The sequence below is a fragment of the Onychomys torridus genome, chromosome 2, assembly GCF_903995425.1.
Source record: "Onychomys torridus chromosome 2, mOncTor1.1, whole genome shotgun sequence".
Lineage (NCBI taxonomy): Eukaryota > Metazoa > Chordata > Mammalia > Rodentia > Cricetidae > Onychomys > Onychomys torridus.
Genome location: NC_050444.1, coordinates 44508906 through 44527219, shown reverse-complemented (window position 1 = coordinate 44527219; position 18314 = coordinate 44508906). Strand labels below are relative to the sequence as shown.

At 43.4% G+C, this 18314-nt stretch overlaps 1 protein-coding gene across 1 annotated transcript in view; it reads right to left on the bottom strand.

The window, feature by feature from the left end:
- Positions 1-12661: 12661 nt before the first annotated feature.
- Faxc (failed axon connections homolog, metaxin like GST domain containing) overlaps positions 12662-18314 on the bottom strand; it is a 63978-nt gene continuing 58325 nt past the window's right edge. Inside the window, exon 6 of the mRNA XM_036178846.1 lies at positions 12662-14702. Within this exon, the coding sequence (XP_036034739.1) occupies positions 14413-14702 (290 nt within the window). The 3' untranslated portion in view covers positions 12662-14412. The remainder of the gene's footprint in view (positions 14703-18314) is intronic.

The window sequence follows — 18314 nt, the reverse complement described above, 5'->3', positions numbered from 1 at the left end:
CTGATTCAGCTTCTAAAGAAAAAAAGCACAAAGCTTCTAGCAGTTTCTCATGTATAATAATTCCTAGGCATTTCTCTCTTCCCTGTTGTCATATTTCTAGTGCCACCTGTAAGGACTATGTCCTTAATTATGTCACCAGCCTGCGATGGTGTCCCAGCCTAAAAAGCAGGTGTGCTCTCTCTGTGCCCTCTCTTTCCATATCACCTCTCCTTCCCTTTTCTCCCTCCTCCAAGAAGTCAGTCTCTCCTCTCCCTCTCTCTGTCTCTGTCTCTGTCTCTGTCTCTCTCTCTCTCTCTCTCTCTCTCTCTCTCTCTCTCTCTCTCTCTCCCCCCTCCCAATAAAGCTCTAGAAAGGTACCCATGGCTCGTGATTCTTCTGCCACCTCAACATCCATCTGCATGGCAGCCACGAGCGCTGCCACTTAACCAACATCACCCACCTACTGAGAGCTTCCAGTGAATCATCAGAAAACGTGCCTCTTGAAGAAAAGGAACCACCCTTTGTCTTACTGTATGGATTAAGAAGTTGTCATTGCTGATTATTCATTAGGGATCTAGGGAACTTTCCCTGCACATAGAGGGGATACAGTGTGGCTTTAAGTGCCAGCTCCTAAGAGAACATTGCCTGTAGTGCTTCCCAAACTGTATCTACTCCTGCAATTGACAGCTCCATTAAGCAAGTAGTTTGCTTAGTGTATTTTATGGATATAAGCAATCTCTTACCTGATAGTGCATTAATAAATAAAAGATTATTATTATGAGAAACGATTAGAAATAAAAATTTGGACATTCCTGAGATGTATATTAACTTGTGAAACAATCTACAGAGGCAGAGGGCCGAAGGATGTTTGGTGTGGCTGCTCTCTCTGGGTCTAGCCCTCTGGTGGCTGCTTCTGATTACTTTTCAGGTTTTGGACATTACCAGGTTCTCTTGATTTTAGTAGAAATTACCTTTGTTTCCTGTGCTTTTTACATATTTTCATCAAATCTTTCCCTCTGTGTACATTTTAAAGGAATGGGACATATATAAATAAAGTTTCTTATCTTGTCCAAAGACCAAAAAAAAGGGGGGGGGGGCATTCAGGTCATGTCAGTCTATGTGAATCATTCTTTTTCAAATATCTGGCTTTAAAAATTTTTATTTCCAACCAAAGAAACCAAAATTTCTTCCTTCTATCCTAGAGAAAGGGCATTTCTAGAACTGTTCTGACTTTGAAAGGTAAGTTGGCAGTTAGTGCCATGAAGGCAGGTGAATAATGAATGTAAAGAGCCTAAAAGGACCTCTGTAAGGGCCCCTGTGTTTGCAGGCTTAAAGCACTCACTCTATTGTGGGGCCCAGACTATCTTATTACCAGCATCTGTGTTTTATCATATCTGTATGTCCATGCCTTACCTTCCACTGAGGGTAAGGTCTGTGCTTTTCTTTATGTATACCACTGATCCCACCCTCAATGGAAGGTAGTAGGATCTAATCCGAGTACAGCAACTTGAAAACCATGAGAACTATTATGTAAATCCCAGTTTGAAGACAGACGACATGAGACGTTGCAGTTGAAGTAGTAAGGCAGCTAAGAGGTGGGGATTTCCTTTTTCTTCCCTCCACCTTTTGCTTATTTGGGTCCTCCGTGGAATGAATGAGCCTACCCTCGTAGATAAGGAAGCATGCTTCTGCCTAGTCTGTGAACTCCTTTTCTCTGGAGTATGTTCCAGGCCGACCCAAGGCTTTCTCAAATGCCCTGATGAAAGGACAAAGAGCTAGTTCTGTGTCCTTTGCCCAAGGGCAGACTTGGCAAGGTCCAGTCTGGGGCTGGAGCCTCAAAGGCATTAAGATTTCTGTTCCTGGGAAGCTGGCCTTTCCCCCTAAAGAGGACTGGGGTTATCAGTCCCAAGGTTGCTGAGTGCTTGGTCTCTGGTACACTCTAGAGATGCCCTGTGTTCCCTTTGTGCGATATTGCTTCGTTAATGTCCCACTGACTTTGTCCCACGGTATGCTAGCTTTCTGCTGACTCTGTCCCATTTTCCCCTGTAAACTGTATGTAAGATGCAGGATAATACTTTCTATAAAACCTCTTAATAAATTAGTTTGTCGTGAGTCATCAGCCCATGCAAGACCTCCTGGACCCAAGCTTTCAGTCTTCCGTATCTTCTTGTCCCCAGTCCTCTCCCTCCACACCTTTTTGTTCAGGATCCTTATTCCTGTGCCTTTGGGTCAGGAATGTGTGTGCGTGTGCGTGCATGTGTGTGTGTGTGTGTGTGTGTGTGTGTGTGTGTGTGTGTGTGTGTATGAACGAAAATAGAGTATTATGTCCTCAGCTTACCACAGTGTTGCTGAATTCCTCTTCAAAGGCCTTTTACAGTGTTAACTTTATCCTACAGCACTTAAATTCCTGTTATGCTAATCTTGTCCAGAAATACCCCTCAAAGACACACTCAGAAGCAATGCTAATCAAGGCACCTCATGACACAATCAAGTTGACACATAAAATTAGCCATCATAAAATCAAAGTAGTCATTAATACAATTAACCATTATTAACTCATCATTAAAGGAATGAATATTTACAGTAATGACTATGATGGTGACAAGGACAAACATCTCCTAGCATTGAGGAGATGATTAAATGAGTTATATATGTAGGCTGCTGAGAACGCTGTACTTGGTGCGCAGCGATTTGTTAATGTTAGCTATTATTACTTGATGTGGTCAATTAACTCCTCTTCCCGCTGCTGTAAAACCATCAAAGCAGGAGGTAAAGTCAGTGTTTACAGAGGAGTCGGCTTCAGGGAAGAATAGGAGGAGTGGGCTGGAAGATTTCAAAGATCAACACGCAAGGTTCCTCATTTTACGTAGAAGGGCCCAGGTGAGGTTGGTATTATCCTAAAGACAATTAAATGTCGTACAAGTGCAGTAATTGTTCTCTACTCCTCTCCTGTGCTTCCACTGTCACTTCATGGAGGTTTCACTTCCCTACCTTGAAAAGCTTGAGAACTCTGGGGCTGTAAAATAAATGAAAAAATGTAATTAATAAAAAATGCAAAACAAAAAAGACAGAAAAGTTTGAGAACTCAATCTCCTACTGGATGGGTTCAGTGTGACTAGCACCAAACTCTCCCTGCCCTCCCCAAGCCCACCCTCTCCTTCCCATTTTCCCTATCCGACATCAGTAACATCAGGCCTGGAACCTCAGCATCACCTCCATCTCTCTCCTACACCCTCACATCCAAAAGACTGCAGTCTTCCCTCCCCCGCCACACCCAGTAGCCCTGACCCATTACCTGCTCTTGCCTCACCACATCATGGAAATTTGGTGCAGCTCTTCAGCACAGTGGCCTCTTCTCTGATTATGCCTTCACTCAGGCTGCCCTCATGCAAACCTAATTTAAATGCAGTACCCATGTTAGTCTTCTGCTTAAAAACCCTCTTTGTAGCCATGGAGATAGCTTGCAAATAGTCTGGTCCTACTTCCTCACATACCCCCCATCAATGCTTAAACCACCAGCAAATGTGAATTGTTTTACATCACCAAGTAACTGCATAAACCTCCTGTCATCTTCCCTGAATTAAACCTCATAGGAGAGGAGTCTGAGATGCCTGCTCCTTTCAGCTTTTCCCTGACCCTCCTCCTTTTCAAGGCTGCCAAGGATCTTTGTGTTAATTGGAATTCAGGCTACACTGCAGAGTATGAACTACAGAACATTTGCCCAAGCCAAGCCAACCCCAACCCCCAGGTGGGAAAGCCTCAGTCTCAGACTTAAGGACACTTCCACTACAGATAGCTCCCTTGAGTTTTAGCATCAACCAACTGAGCACCCCCATCATGCACACAGAGCAGCCTCACCCTAACTCCTTAAGGAAGGGATTGTCTCCCTTTCCTCTGTATTTTCCAGAGTTCCCTTTTGTCCATAGAAAGTCCCTAGGAGAAAAGTCTGCTGCCGAAAGGAAGCAGCCCAACTGGGAAACATTTAATGGGAGTTGACAAAGCAGGCAGGTCCTGGACACAGAGACAGTTCTTCCATCTCTCTCCTCTTGCAGGCAAGCAGTGCAAAATACGAGAGTCAGGGAGCATTGAGCACAAACAGCAAGGCAAAGCACTCATCTTCACTTCCTAGCATTAGTAGCTGGGAAGGCAAACAGTCCCTCCCCTAGTGGGTCCTAAGGGCAAGCACAACAATGCCTCCCTAACATGGCAGGTGCCAAGTTTAGAGCATATGCCCCTCCTCCCCATACAAGTCTAGAAGGGTCTGGTACCAACTTACATTTGAGCAGAGTATATTTGTCACCAAATATATCTCATGAGGGTCTATAGAGGCTGGGCATTGGTGATGCATGCCTTTAATGCCACAATTCAGGAGGCAGAGAAAAAGGAGCTCTGTGAGTTCGAGGCCAGCCTGGTTTACATAGCAAACCCAAGGCAATCCAAATCTACATAGTGATACCCTGTCTCAAAAAAATATAAAAAGTTTAAATTAAGCATGGGTGAAATGGTTAAAAATGGCATTCTTAGGCCTGGTGTGGTGGTGGTACATGCCTTTAATCTCAACACTAAGGAGGCAAAGCCACTCAGATCTCTGAGTGCAATGATAGCCTGGTATACACAATAAGTACACAGAGAAACCTTGCCTTGAGAAAACAAGAGAGAGGAGGGAGGGAAAGAAGGAGGGAGGGAGGGAGGGAGGGAGGGAGGGAGGGAGGGAGGGAGGAAGGGGAAGGAAAAGAGGGAGCTAAGGAGGGGAAGAACAGTTTTTAAGCAAGTGTGTATGGGGTGGTGGAGATTCTGGGAGTGCTAAGCAAGTACTCTGTCACTGAACTACATACATCCCAGCCAAGGAGTTCTCAGAGGATAGAATTCAAACCATTCTATTAAGAATGTGGGATCAGAGAATCCTCTCATTTTCTACTTAGTAGATATTCTGACTGTGGGGTAGATTTTGGATACTACCATACTGTAATTTGCCCTAAATAGTGAAAACTATTAATTGATTATTAAAGGGTCAGGCTTGAAGATTATATCTGAAGCCTTGTGCATATCTCCACAGAACCTGGCATGCCTATAGGTCCAGCAACCCTCAAAAGTTCAATGTCACACATATACTGTGGAACATGTAGAAACAAGACTTGTCTTTCCCAAACCTCACCTATGCATCTCTGATGCCAAGATATTATCCACACTTTACCCATATGCAAATCCCAACCCCTTGGGCTGTAAATGAAAAGTATAGTTACTTTATTGAAAAAGTATAGAAACTAAGAGAGGATAGATTCCTTCCTGGCCAGGGTTATCACTCCTCACAGTGTTCTTGGAGGCCACGTGAGCATGATGGGAGAGCAGAAAGGGAGGACTGCATAATCCAGAGACCAGTGCTTCTGCTTTTAAAAATACACTCATTTAAAATCCAAGCAGGAAGTTGTATGCCTAACAAAGTCATGACTTGTTCCAATTGTACAACAGCCTTACAACTAAAATATTCCCCTGATCTAAGAGGCCACCATTTAACAGTATATTTGATGCAAACTTTGGTATTTCCCCAAAGGTATAAAGATTAAACATTCAAATTTTCAAGAGAAATGAGTTGGAATGAAGACATCCACAGCAAGCTATTTCATATCCGTTAGTTATCATTTACACATCAAATACATACAGCATAAGACCAAATATACAGAATTTCCACATTTATATAGAGTAATCAACATAGTGCACAATTTAATTCTATCTTACAATTAAGTGTACAAGTGGAAGTATGGCTTTATAAACTACTAACAGCAACTGTGCTAAAGTAACTCATGGCTCCAGAAATAAACACTGTATGATGCCTCCACATTGGGGCCCTTGATCAGTGAGATGCTATTCACCGTGTTTGCAAACCAGATGACACAGATAAATGTCCTCCATCAGCCCCAAGCAGCTGAAAGGTGGCTTGAAATCATGCCAGTGTGGGCCCTTGCTATCTCAGTTTCCTTAGGGTAAACCCGGTCATCTTTTGTACATTTGGATATACAAGTGTGACAAGAGGGTGATTACCAGGTATTAACAAAGCTTGCATTTCAGAAAGGTACCCAAATTCTCCTGCAATGCATTTTTTAATTGAATAATTGGGGTTCATTTCCCTTGATTTTCTTGTTTTCACCTTAGTGTGGTGAAAGCATTTGGGAGCTGCCAAGGCATTCTAGACCAAGTGTTCCCAAAAACAGAATTAAAATGAGCTCTTGTAAAAGTGAGATCTAGCTATGCGAGATCCTGCCTCAAAGGAAACCAAGTGACATGTAACTGCTGATTTTTCTTGTCACCTACTTTACCTAAAAATTAGTAAATAGCTTGACCCAAATCATGCACCCATATCTGTCCACTTGCCACACAGGTTACAGACACATTCTCTAATCAGTTACAGCCTTTTGGGTGCTAAGTAGTCTCTCCATTCCTTAAACTCTGCTGAATAACACACTTTCTAGGCTGAGATGCTTTGAAATGAACATTATAAATCAGCAGAGCCATATACACATATACAGCAGTGTCTACACATATACATCTGCATTTATCATAAGTAAATACAGAGAGACAAGCACAGAAAGTTCTACAGATAAATTAAATACAACAGTTTGGACAGATGCTAAATATAAATGATTTGTGGTGTCTCTAAACATTTTTAAAAAACTTCTCAAATAAAATATAATTGCTTTGTACATTTTCTGTAGGTGCTATAACATTTCGTACTAGAATGAAGTTGCAAAATCAAAGGAGTAAACACACTGGGCCAAGCCGTGTAAAGTGCCCTGCAAACTGCCAACCCAGTCTCGGAGGGACAGCACTGGGCCACGAGCACTGAGATCCAGATGGACAGCACCATGGTCTAGAGATCATGTCTTGGTCAGAAATTAAGATAAATATTACTTCGGTTCTTGTATAACCATAGGCAATCCATCTCTGTCCGTACTGCGTTTGTTTTTAATTTGGAAGCCTGTGCTTTTTATTATTTTCTTTTTTCTTTCTTTCTTTTATTTTCTTTCTTTTCTTTTTATTATATTTGTGTTTTAATTTTACACATCAGCCATGGGTTCCCCTGTCCTCCCCCCTCCCGCCCCACCCCCACCTTCCCCCCGCCTCCTCCCCTCCATTCCCATCTCCTCCAGGGCCAAGACTTTTTATTATTTTCATAACATTCCGTCACGTCAAAAAAATTTCCATGACCGTCACACCTCCAACCCAGCCACACCACACCATTGTCCGAGTCCTGGAATTGGTTGCCATTTCTTTCCTTCCTGTCTCAGTGAAAGGCTAAGAATCCCAGGAAAAGGACTTGGTACCTCATGTTCCCCACCACCATCATGAAGAAACCATCACCCAAATTAAAATTTGAGTTGTCATTTACTACAGTGCAGGCGAGTAAAAACAAAACAAAACAAAACAAAACAAACAAAAAAATCTGTTTGTAATTGCATGATCTGACCTCAGGAGGCTTATCACTGAGGCAAAACCACTTTGACAGGAGTCACAGAAACATGTCACTCCTGCTGACACAGAGACCTGCCAAACATTTCAATGTTGTCTTCCATCATATTATTGAAAAAAAAAATCAAATATAATTAAAAGTTAAAATATAGCCACTGGACATGGTTAATAATCAAATGACCTTTCAGAGGGGGTAGGATTGAAGGAAATATGGAAGACCATATGCATTCTGAACAACTATTAAAGGGGAAGTTCCTCAGACTAAAGAGCTTTCCTCTCTTTTAGCCTTGAAACATTCTGTCCCTTTTGTTACCTATTTGGCCAGTACTAATAAACATGGCAGTTTACAAGCTAAATCTGTTTTTTTTTAAAGATCAGAGGATAGAGGATATAGCTCAAGTGCTAAATAAAGAAAAAGAACACTGACAAATGAAGTATTCTAGAGCCTCAGAATAAAAGCAAATAAATAAAAATAAATGCTTGCTGACAGGGGGAAGATAAATTACTCTCACTTAGCAATACTATATTTTATACAATGAACTGGCCATGATGAATGTATGTGGATATTATTCAGCAGTCAGTAAACTCTTAAAATAGCTAACGTTGTCATGAGGGACAGTAGTGTTTTTAAGTGATAGGAAGCAATGCTGGAATTAATTGTGTGCAGAATTCCAAACCACTATAACAGTACGTGGTGTGAGACCATATCCATAAGGTACTTGTTTCACAATTGCAAAGACCCCTTCTCGTGCCCACAAACTAGATATCTTGGAGCAATGGTCCTCCTGAAACCAGAGCTTTGTAGTTGCCATGGTCTAGCAAAATGACATTTGGAAACTCTGGGTCTGGAGTTCTCTGCTTATGCAAAAGCCAGAATGTCCCATAACTGTACTCTAAAGGGCAAGGTATTGGCTGGTTCCAGCAATCACAGCTTCAGGACTTCAGATATTCTTCAAAGACCCAAAACCTAAGCTCCAGGTAAGGAACTGAAATAAAGAAAGCATCCTACATGTGTCTGTTACCTACCCACGACATTAAGTAAGAATTCTACAGGCAAAGAGCATTCCAGTCCTATCTACCCACCAAGGGGATCCTTGTGAACTTCACAGGTTCATTCAGGTCACCAGAAGCACTGAGTAAAGGTAAATAAGTAAAGCATGTCACAGTTGCACACCATTGATCTCTGGGCCTGTAAATGATGGACTCAGCGCTCAGCTTTCATAATGGGAACTATTTGCCACTAAATATATTTTCCTAGTGTATTCAGCATATTAGTCGTAGGCCTATTCAAACAATACTGACCACCCAGAGAGGAACCCGAGTCAGTCAAGAGCACTAAAAATAACTTTGTTCTGTTTTGTTTTTTGTTTTTTAATGGAAGAATAAACTGAACTTTTCCCTACCAGCATAATGCATCACCATTTTATTGAAAATAGAATCAGCTATTGACCCACAAAAAAATGAACACAGGAAAATTTGTTGCATAGATCTTATACCATAAGGAAAAAAATCCAGGTCCCGTTGCCTGGATGCCTCCCAAACAGTTCAAGCTATTCAAGTGTCTCACTTATCCAGAGGGTCTGCTCCAGCTGGGGGCTCCACAGCCATTGGTTCATAATTCATGTGTTTCCATTAGTTTGGCTATTTGTCCTTGTGCTTTTCCAAACTTGGTCTCAGCAATTCACACTCTTACAGTCCCTCCTCTGTCTCAACAATTGGACTCCTGGAGGTCCACCTGGGGCCTGGCCGAGGATCTCTGCATCCACTTCCATCAGTTATTGGATGAGAGTTCCAGCACGACTGTTAGGGTGTTTGGTCATCTGATCACCAGACTAGGTCAGATCAGGCTTTCTCTCGACCATTGCCAGCATTCTACAGAGTCCTTAGTGCATGAGCTGGCTGTTTGGAACCTTGGGCTTACAAAGGGACACTTTGCTCAGCCTGGAAGGAGGGGACTGGACCTGCCTGTACTAAATCCACCAGGTTTAAATGAATCCCCAGGGGAGTCAGCCCTGGAGGAGATGGGAATGGAGGGGAGGGCCTAGGGGGGAGGTGGGGGTGGTGGCGGGATTGGGGAGGACAAGGGAACCCATGGCTGATGTGTAAAATTAAAACACAAATATAATACATTTAAAAAAGGAAAAAAAAATCTAACCACTTCTTTCCAACCTTCAGCCCCAAGACCACTGCTTACCCACTCAGAAGTGGTAGGTTTCAGGGCAGAAAGGATGCTTACTGGGTTCTGAACTCATTCTGCTACATCAACCTCAGAAGTGGTTGAAATAAGTCACAATGACGACAAACTCTATCACTTTCAGAATTGTAAATCCAGGGCTAGAGAGATGGCTCATTGGCTCAGAGTGATTGCTGCTCAATCCTGAGGACCAGAATTCTTACATTGTTTTATTGTGAGCCTAGCCTTTAATGGCTGAGCCATCTCTCCAGCCTGTGAGGACCAGAATTCTTACATTTTTTTATTGTTAGCCTAGCCTTTAATGGCTGAGCTATCTCTCCAGCCTGTGAGGGCCAGAATTCTAATCCCAGCACCCACTTCTTGCAAACACCCATATCTCCAGCTGGGCAGGATCCAATTCCCCATACTGGCTAGTGTACCCTCAAAGGTGCATACATCCCCAAAGATATGAACACACACATACAAATAAAAATTCTGTCTGAATAAAGATATTTTCTCAAACAATGTGAGACAGCTGTTCTTTCTTCTCTCCGTGTCACTCAGCACATATTCAGTGTGAATAACAATAGACACCACGTTTACTTGCACATCTCATACCAATTCTCTCCTCCCTGGATGTGTAAAAGACAAGAACAACACCAACAGTTATGTTTAGGGACTCTTTACAACAAGACCTCCTCATCTGGGGTCGGTGGACCCCTGAGGGATCCAAGAGCAATTCCACTTTCCAAATCTTTGAATATTTATGTAAAATTGTAGATATTTGCATATGTGCACTTTTCTGGGAATAGAGCCTAGGACTCTCATTAGATTATCAATGGAGACACTGACACACACAATGAAAACCCATTACTTTCTAGCATGTGGCCCACTTTCTGATCATGCTTTTCCCATCTAGCCTTCAGGGAAGGAAATGATAAGTGTTTTTGTTTTTAGAGGGAAGGGGGATGATAATAAGTTGGGAATTCTTCATGCGGAACTGATGAAGTTGGGCCTTAAGAGATGGTGATTGGGGCCAGAGGGTAGGGCATTCCAGCAGAGGGGCTGGCATGACCAGAAACACAAAGGTGGAGGACGGGAGGCATGTATAGGTAGTGATAAATGGATCTGCCACACTAGAGGGTGTATGGAAGAGCCATGGGAGACAAGAGAAGGAAGTGAGAATATTGAGCCCTAAGGAGGAAATCTCAGCCTGAGGCAATAGATACCCCCTACAGACCAAAAGTTTTTTCCAAAGATTACTCCAGAGATAATGTGTGAGATGGATCTGGAAAAAGTCTGGGCATGTAAAGGTTGTCACACAAATCAAAGCAAAAGAGGATGCTCTGAAGTTAGTGACACGTCTGCCTTATCAGCTACTCTACACCGAGTGTGCATCTCAGGGTCAGAGCCAGGACAGACGCTCAGTACATAGTCAGTGAGTGAGCGACTAAATGAAGTTATTTTAAAGATAATCAAAGACAGGAAGGGGAGTATTGAATTTGAAAATCCATCCTGTTGCTATTCCCAGAGCCTGGCAGTGCCACACATAGGATAGATACTAAGGAAAGGTCTGTTGAATTGGCCTGAACTAGGCCTGTAGATGTGGGAGGTGAGACTGATGTGGTAGGAGAACAGGACTCAGAGTGAAGGCGGGGGGGTGTGTGTGTGTGCTGGTGCTGAAACATGGAGCAATTGTTCAGAAGTGGTTTGCACAGAAACCAAAGCAAGGGGGAGTGACGGCGAGAGCCCCCAGGGCAAGCTGAAGGATCCCAGTTGTGGGTCTCACTCTTCAAATACACAGTGTGTGACGGAGACAGTGATGACCTCTCCCGCTCTCTCACCAGGGCCTCTCTAGAGCTCCGTCCTAGACCTTCTTCAGTTCTATGCTTGCAAATGAATCTAGTACTTCCTTTCCTTGACTCTTTCTCATTTCCCAACATAGCTAATACTCTGTGCACATTGGCAAGACTCACCTGAGGTCTAGACTGCAAGAGTGTGGTTCAAGAGCAAAGTGTTCTAAGTCTGTGATCAACGATATGGTGGCCGTGGCCTTGGTAGTTCACAACTGATTATAGGACAAGATGGTAAAATCTGACAGCATAGTCTATTTCTGCATAAATGTGTATTGTCCTTTAAACTGTCCTGATGGATCCAAAGTGTCTAGCCACTACTCACTAATCCTGATTGTGGAGTGGGAAGCAGGTATATAAGAAACTTTGTTTCTATAATAAGAGGTTAAAAGTAACACATGGCCCTTGGATTTTCTACCCAATCAAAAGCATCTATTTACATAAAAGATTGTGCTTCCTTATGTTACTTTCCAGAAAAAAAAAATACATAAATAAATAAATAACCTTGAGCAAATGAGTAAAACGCCCCCTAGTTTCTTATTGTCAACTTTACAAGTAGCACCTATTCACCAAACTGGACAGGGCTTCCAATCTGGGCAGCATTCCCATTGAGGACCCACACTGCCATGATTTTTATCTTGGTCATTTTGTTTTAATACTCCATATGGAGGAGGGAAACAGAGGTATATTCTCAGGTTCTATTCAAATTTGTGTCTACAAAGTACCAGTTCTGAGCTGTCCAAGCACCCAGGGCTCGAGTTGGCAAGGCCCATCCATTCATTATACCCCTCGAGGGGCACCTGGATGAAATGAACTTCCCTACAACTTAACAACAAACACTGCCTATCTATGGAGTAGAGAGATCCAAGTAATGCATAAGAAAGCAGATATTAATCCACATACTCATACGCAAAACATTCTTACAGAGAAAAGCATCACACAGGAAGAATAAGTCGGTTATATGCAAAGTGTCAAGCGTTTCTTTCCAGCTGAGAGAGAGGAGCAGGCAAGAAACCCTGTGCTGAGCCAGGTCCACAGTCCTCCTAGCCATGATCCATTCAATGGTTTCCCTCATCACACAGAACTGCCCACAGATGCTCAGAACACCAAGAGACAAACAGGACACCCACATGACACCAACACACAAGCATGCTTAATCATGCACACCTCCTCCACCCCTTCTTACTACTCATCAGGCAGATCCTCTTTAATGCAAAGGTTTCTACAGGGAAGACATTCTAACATAAGAGTTCAACATTACTCCCATTTCCATATGCCCTACAGCTGCTTCAGTGGCAAACATCTTCAAAAGGCTCCCTCTTGGTCTCTTCGAAAATGAACCACACTCTTTAAAGATTTTTGTGGGAAAGCTATATGAAAAGTAGGTTGCTTTTCAAGTAAATTACATTAATTTCTCAGAAATGTCCATCTTTGAGGGGCCTCACAACCCTAAAGTAACCTTTATCCAGTTGGTCAGAAGTAAAGCCATTGGTTTGCAGTTGAGTCTTACAGCCCAAATTCACAGCCACCACACAGAACCCTTGCCTAGAAAATGAACTAAGCTATCCAAAGCTGTCTTCAGAGTCAAATACAAATACAGGAAAATCCCACCAGTTTGGGGGCTCTGGAGAGAGGGAAAGAGAGGGGTGATGGGAAGGGATGAGAGATCATGAAACACTAGGATTTGATGTCCATGCTGTCTCGCTCTCCCCCACAGTGGGACACCTTATGGGGGCATTAAGGAAACTGCAGAGGACTCAGACACAAGGAACACCTTCATGCTTCTCTTTCCAATGCATCTTTGTCCTCAAAAAGTCACGACAGTTGACAAGCTTCTGCCTACAAAAGTCAAATGCTTTCCTTCTCCTCTGTTAACCTGCCACATAGTCCTACACTTTATCTTCTCTCAATCAATAAACACAGGCAAGTTAGCACTTGGGAGACAGCAAAGCCACATGCCAATGCACTCTGCAAGAAAGAAACGCTGTTCTGTTAGTGCCCAGAGCTGAGGACCGCATGTAGCTGATGATGATTTCCAAAGTTCTTCCAGCCATGTCACAAAGACGAATGTCACAGTCCTAGCAGGCTTTGTGTGTGTTTCATCTGCACAGCCTTTGCAAGCGACTGTGCTTGTTGCCCAAGTAGGGAAGTCCTGTGCCCTCAGGTCTCAACATTTATAAAGCCCAATGAAGAATAAAATTGGTTCGCATTGCACCACTTCCAGAATGTTTAAAGCGCCATACTAATGCTGCCACATGAATCCCCACAACACCCCTGTGAGGTAGGTAGGTGGAGAGTATTATCATCCCCACGTTACAGGTGGGGTAAATGAGGCACACAATAGTTAAAGGACCTGCCCCAAATCACACAGCTAGTCACTGGCAGGGTTTGGAATGAAAACTCCTGTTGCATAGCACCCCCACTCAGTGCTGCACACAGAACAGCTGTCCACTGAATATCGGTGGACTTCATTTGACTTCTGTCTCAACATACAAATACACACACAAAGTACAACAGCGGCCAAAGGACATTATCCCCTACATTTTTTCTGATGATAACCCTCATTACGTAAAACTCTGGTAGATGAAAGATGTTCAGGAGTCCACCTGACAACCGAGTCCTCAGTTGAAAAGGAGCAATAAAAACACTCAGGTGACGCCCATTCATGTACCTGCCCTCCCACACAATATTGGTTTTCTAATGAAAACAAAAATGGATTTCAGGTACCATGCTGATATTTGTTTTGTCTGTTTTAAACGGAGCCATCTGAATGGTTGTGTTTTGTTTGTACAAAAAAGAAATAAGGCGGCTGATAGTCCGGTTAGCATGTTAAAACTGAGCCAAGCTTGAAGATCTCCTCCCAGCTCAGGTGGATTTCTACCTGGGAAACCAGACCGACCCAGGGAGAGGTAACCCCTAAGGAAGAGGGTCAGCAGCGGGACATCACTTGCACTGTTCATGGTCTGTGTAGTCATCCATGTCCACGTCAGAATCAAAGAGAGAGTGTCCGGTGAAATCCGTGTCTGGCGTCCTGGAAAAACTGTTCTCAGCCCCTTCATCTTCAAAGGTCTCTGTCCTGGAATAGAAGCTAAAATCCAGCATGGGTGTGTGAGTCTTGCTGGCCTCACTGCTCTCCTCAGACTCATAGATGGTATTGTCGTCATCATGGTGCCACTCGGGCCAGAATTTCCTCCTGATCCTTTCACAGTACATGGCAAGGTTGATCAGCTCCCCTGCAATGTGCCAGAGAAGCGAGAGTTAGCTCTCAGGGGTTGTAGCCTAACAGTGATGCATTCAGAATGCCTATGTCCCCCGGGATCCAAGCACCACAATCCCAGCTCCCAAGGAGATGTCAGGAGATGGGGCATCGGGAGGTCAGGAAGATGAGATGAACCCTCATGACTGGGATTAAAACCTCCCAAACAAGGCTCAGGTAGCTGCCCCTTCCACTCTGTGAGGACCCAGTGAGGAGGCACTGCGTCTGTGAACTGGGAAGCAGGACCTCCTCGGATACCAACTCTTCCACATCATGATCATAGACCTCCCGATTTCAAACACTGTGAGGGAAAAAAAAAATGGCTTTCACTTACAAACCACCTACTTTGTGATATGAAGGAGACAGGAAGTAGTCAGTGGACCTCCTAGGAAATTTGAAAGAATGAAGTGCAGTAAATGTTTTTAAAGTAGGAAAGTTAAAATCAGTGAGCAGGTTGAGTGGGAAAAGACAAGTGTGTCCCACAGTGGCCAGGAGCAGTGGGCAGTTTACCTAAACTGGAAGATACATTCTGAGCATCTGGCTTTGTGAAACATTTTATCACTCCATACCTGGATGGCAAAAGAATTAATGTATCTGCTCATGAATATTTAAGTTAATTTATAAACACCAACCTAGCACAAAACCTTTGACCTACAATCTGTTCTGCCTACAAGATATGTAATGGCAATGGGGTCGCAGAACTTACAGCAGTAGCCAACTAGTGTCTGATGTGACGTAAGGCCTACTCCACAAGACAGAACCCATACCTGACACTGCTTGGGGGACCAAGAACCAGAGACTAGATAGCCCTGAGACCTGCGGTAAAACCAAACACTATTGGTCTGAAAAAAAAGTATCAATAAAATGACTCCTAATGATATTCTGTGATATCATAGATCATAGATCAGTTCCTTATTCAGTCATTATCAGAGATGATTCCTCTGGCAGCAGATGAGAACAGATACAGAGACTCACAGCCAGACATTACATAGAGAGAGAGTCTGAACTGGAGGTCTCCATCAAATCCCTTCCTTCAGAGCTCAGTGAACCCCTCAGAAGAGGAGGCAGAAGGAGTGTTAAGAGCCAGGGGGAATGGAGGACACCAGGAGAACAAGACCCTATGAATCAACTAAGCAAGGCTCATATAAACTCAGAGTCTGAAGCAGAAAGCACAGGGCCTACAGGTGTCTGCACTAGGTCTTCTGTGTATAGATTAGAGCTTTTAGCTTAGTGTTTTTATAGGGCTCCTGACTGAAAATGCATGGGTCTCTGATTCTTACACCTTCTCTTGAGGCTCTTTTCTTTCTGCTGGGTGGACTTGTCTAGCCGTGATATGATGGCTCTTGTTTTATCTTATTATATCTTATTTTGTCATGTTTGGTTGTCATCTCTTAGAAGCCTGTTCTTTGCTAATGAGAGACAGAAAGGGAGTGGACCCAGAGGGACAGGAGGTGGGAGGAGCTGGAAGGAATACAGGGAAGGGAAACTGTAATCAGGATATGGTGAACAAGGAAAGAATCTATTTTCAATAAAAGGAAAAAACAAAAATAAATTTTAGAAAGAATAAAGACTATGTCTTATATTTTCCATAAAGTGGACAATTAAAAATTGTTCTTATGCTGAGTGGTGGTGATGCACACCTTTAATCCCAGCACTCAGGAGGCAGAGCCAGGTGGATCTCTGTGAGTTTGAGGCCAGCCTGGTCTAAAGAGTGAGATCCAGGACAGGCACCAAAGCTATACAGAGAAACCCTGTCTTGAAAAACCAAAAAAAAAAAAAAAAAAAAAAAATTCTTACACAAAACTCTAGTTCAAGAGGATCAAAGACCTCAACATAAATCCGGACACACTGAACCTGACAGAAGAGAAATCGGAAATAATCTCTATTGCATTGGTACAACTTCCTGAACAGAACACCAATAGCACAGGTACTAGGAAGAGAAACTAATAAAGTTTCTGTAAGGCAAAGGACACCGTCAATAGGACAAAATGGCAGCCTACAGAATGAGAAAAGATATTCACTAATCCCACATTCAATAGAGGGCTGATTTCCAAAATATATCAAAAACTCAAGAAACTAGATATCAACAAACAAAATAATCCAATTACAAAATGGGGTACAAATCTAAACAGAGAATTCTCTACAGAAGACTCTCAAATGGCTGAGAAACACTTGAGGAGATGTTCAACATCTTTAACCATTCAGGGAAATACAAATCAAAATGACTCTGAGATACCATCTTACACCTGTCGGAATGGCTAAGATCAAAAACACTGAAGACAGCTCATTCTGGAGAGGATGTGGAGCAAGAGGAACACTCCTCCATTGCTGGTGGGAGTACAAACTTGTATAAGGCACTTTGAAATCAGTGTGGCAGTTCCTTAGAAAACTGGGAATCAATCTACCACAAGACCCAGCTATACCACTCTTGGGTATATACCCAAAGGATGCTCAATCATACCACAAGGACACTTGCTCAACCATATTCATAGCAGCTTATTTGTAATAGACAGAACCTGGAAACAACTTAGATGTCCCTCAACTTAGGAATGGATAAAGAAAATGTGGTACATTTACACAGTGGAGTATTACTCAGCTGTTAAAAACAAGGATACCAGGAAATTTGAAGGCAAATGGATGGAACTAGAAAAAGAAATCGTCCTGAGTCAGGTAACCCAGCTGATAAAGACAAACATGGCATGTACCCACTCATAAATGGCTATTAGCTGTACAATTAAGGATATCTATATTACAATCCACAGACCCAGAGAGACTAGGCAACAAGGAGAGAGCTCATGGGGGACACTCAGATCTCCCTGGAAAGGGGAAATGGAAGAGATTCTGTGAGCAGACTGAGGGCAGGTGTGAGCAGCATGAGGCTGAGGCAGGGCAAAGGGGGAGAGTGAAAAAGGTGGATTGCTGGGGGCGGGGGTGACATTTCGGGGCTAGGTGGAAACCTGGTGCAGGGAAATCTCCCAGGAGTCTGTGGAGAGGAGCCCAGCTCAGACTCTTAGCAATAATGGATAGAACAGCCTTAACTAGCTCTCTCCTGTGACCGGATTGGTACCTGGCCCAACTATCATCAGGGAGGCATCATGCAGCTGCTAATGGAAGGAGATGCAGAGACCCACAATCAAACAGTAGGTGGGGTTCAGAAATCTTGCAGAGGAGGAGGAGGAGGATAAAGAAGTGTAGGAGCCAGAGGGATCAGGGACACCACTGGAAGGCTCACACAATCAACTAACCTGGGCTCATAGGGACTCAGAGAGACTGGAGGAACAACCAGGGAGCCTGTATGGGACTGACCTATGCACTCTGCGTATGTTACAGTTGTATAGCTTGGCCCTCTTATGGGACTCCTAAAAATGGGAATAGGAGCTGTCTCAGACTTTTACTGGCTTCTGGGACCCTACTCCTCATAGTGGGTCACCTTGCCCAGTCTTAATACATGTGGAGGTGCTCAGTCTTACTGCAACTTGATATGCCATGTTTTATTGATACTCATAGGAGACTTGACCTTTCCTGGATGGAGATGGAAGAGGAGGAAATTGAGGGCTGGGAGGGGGTTGGGGAAGAGGGACTGGGAGGG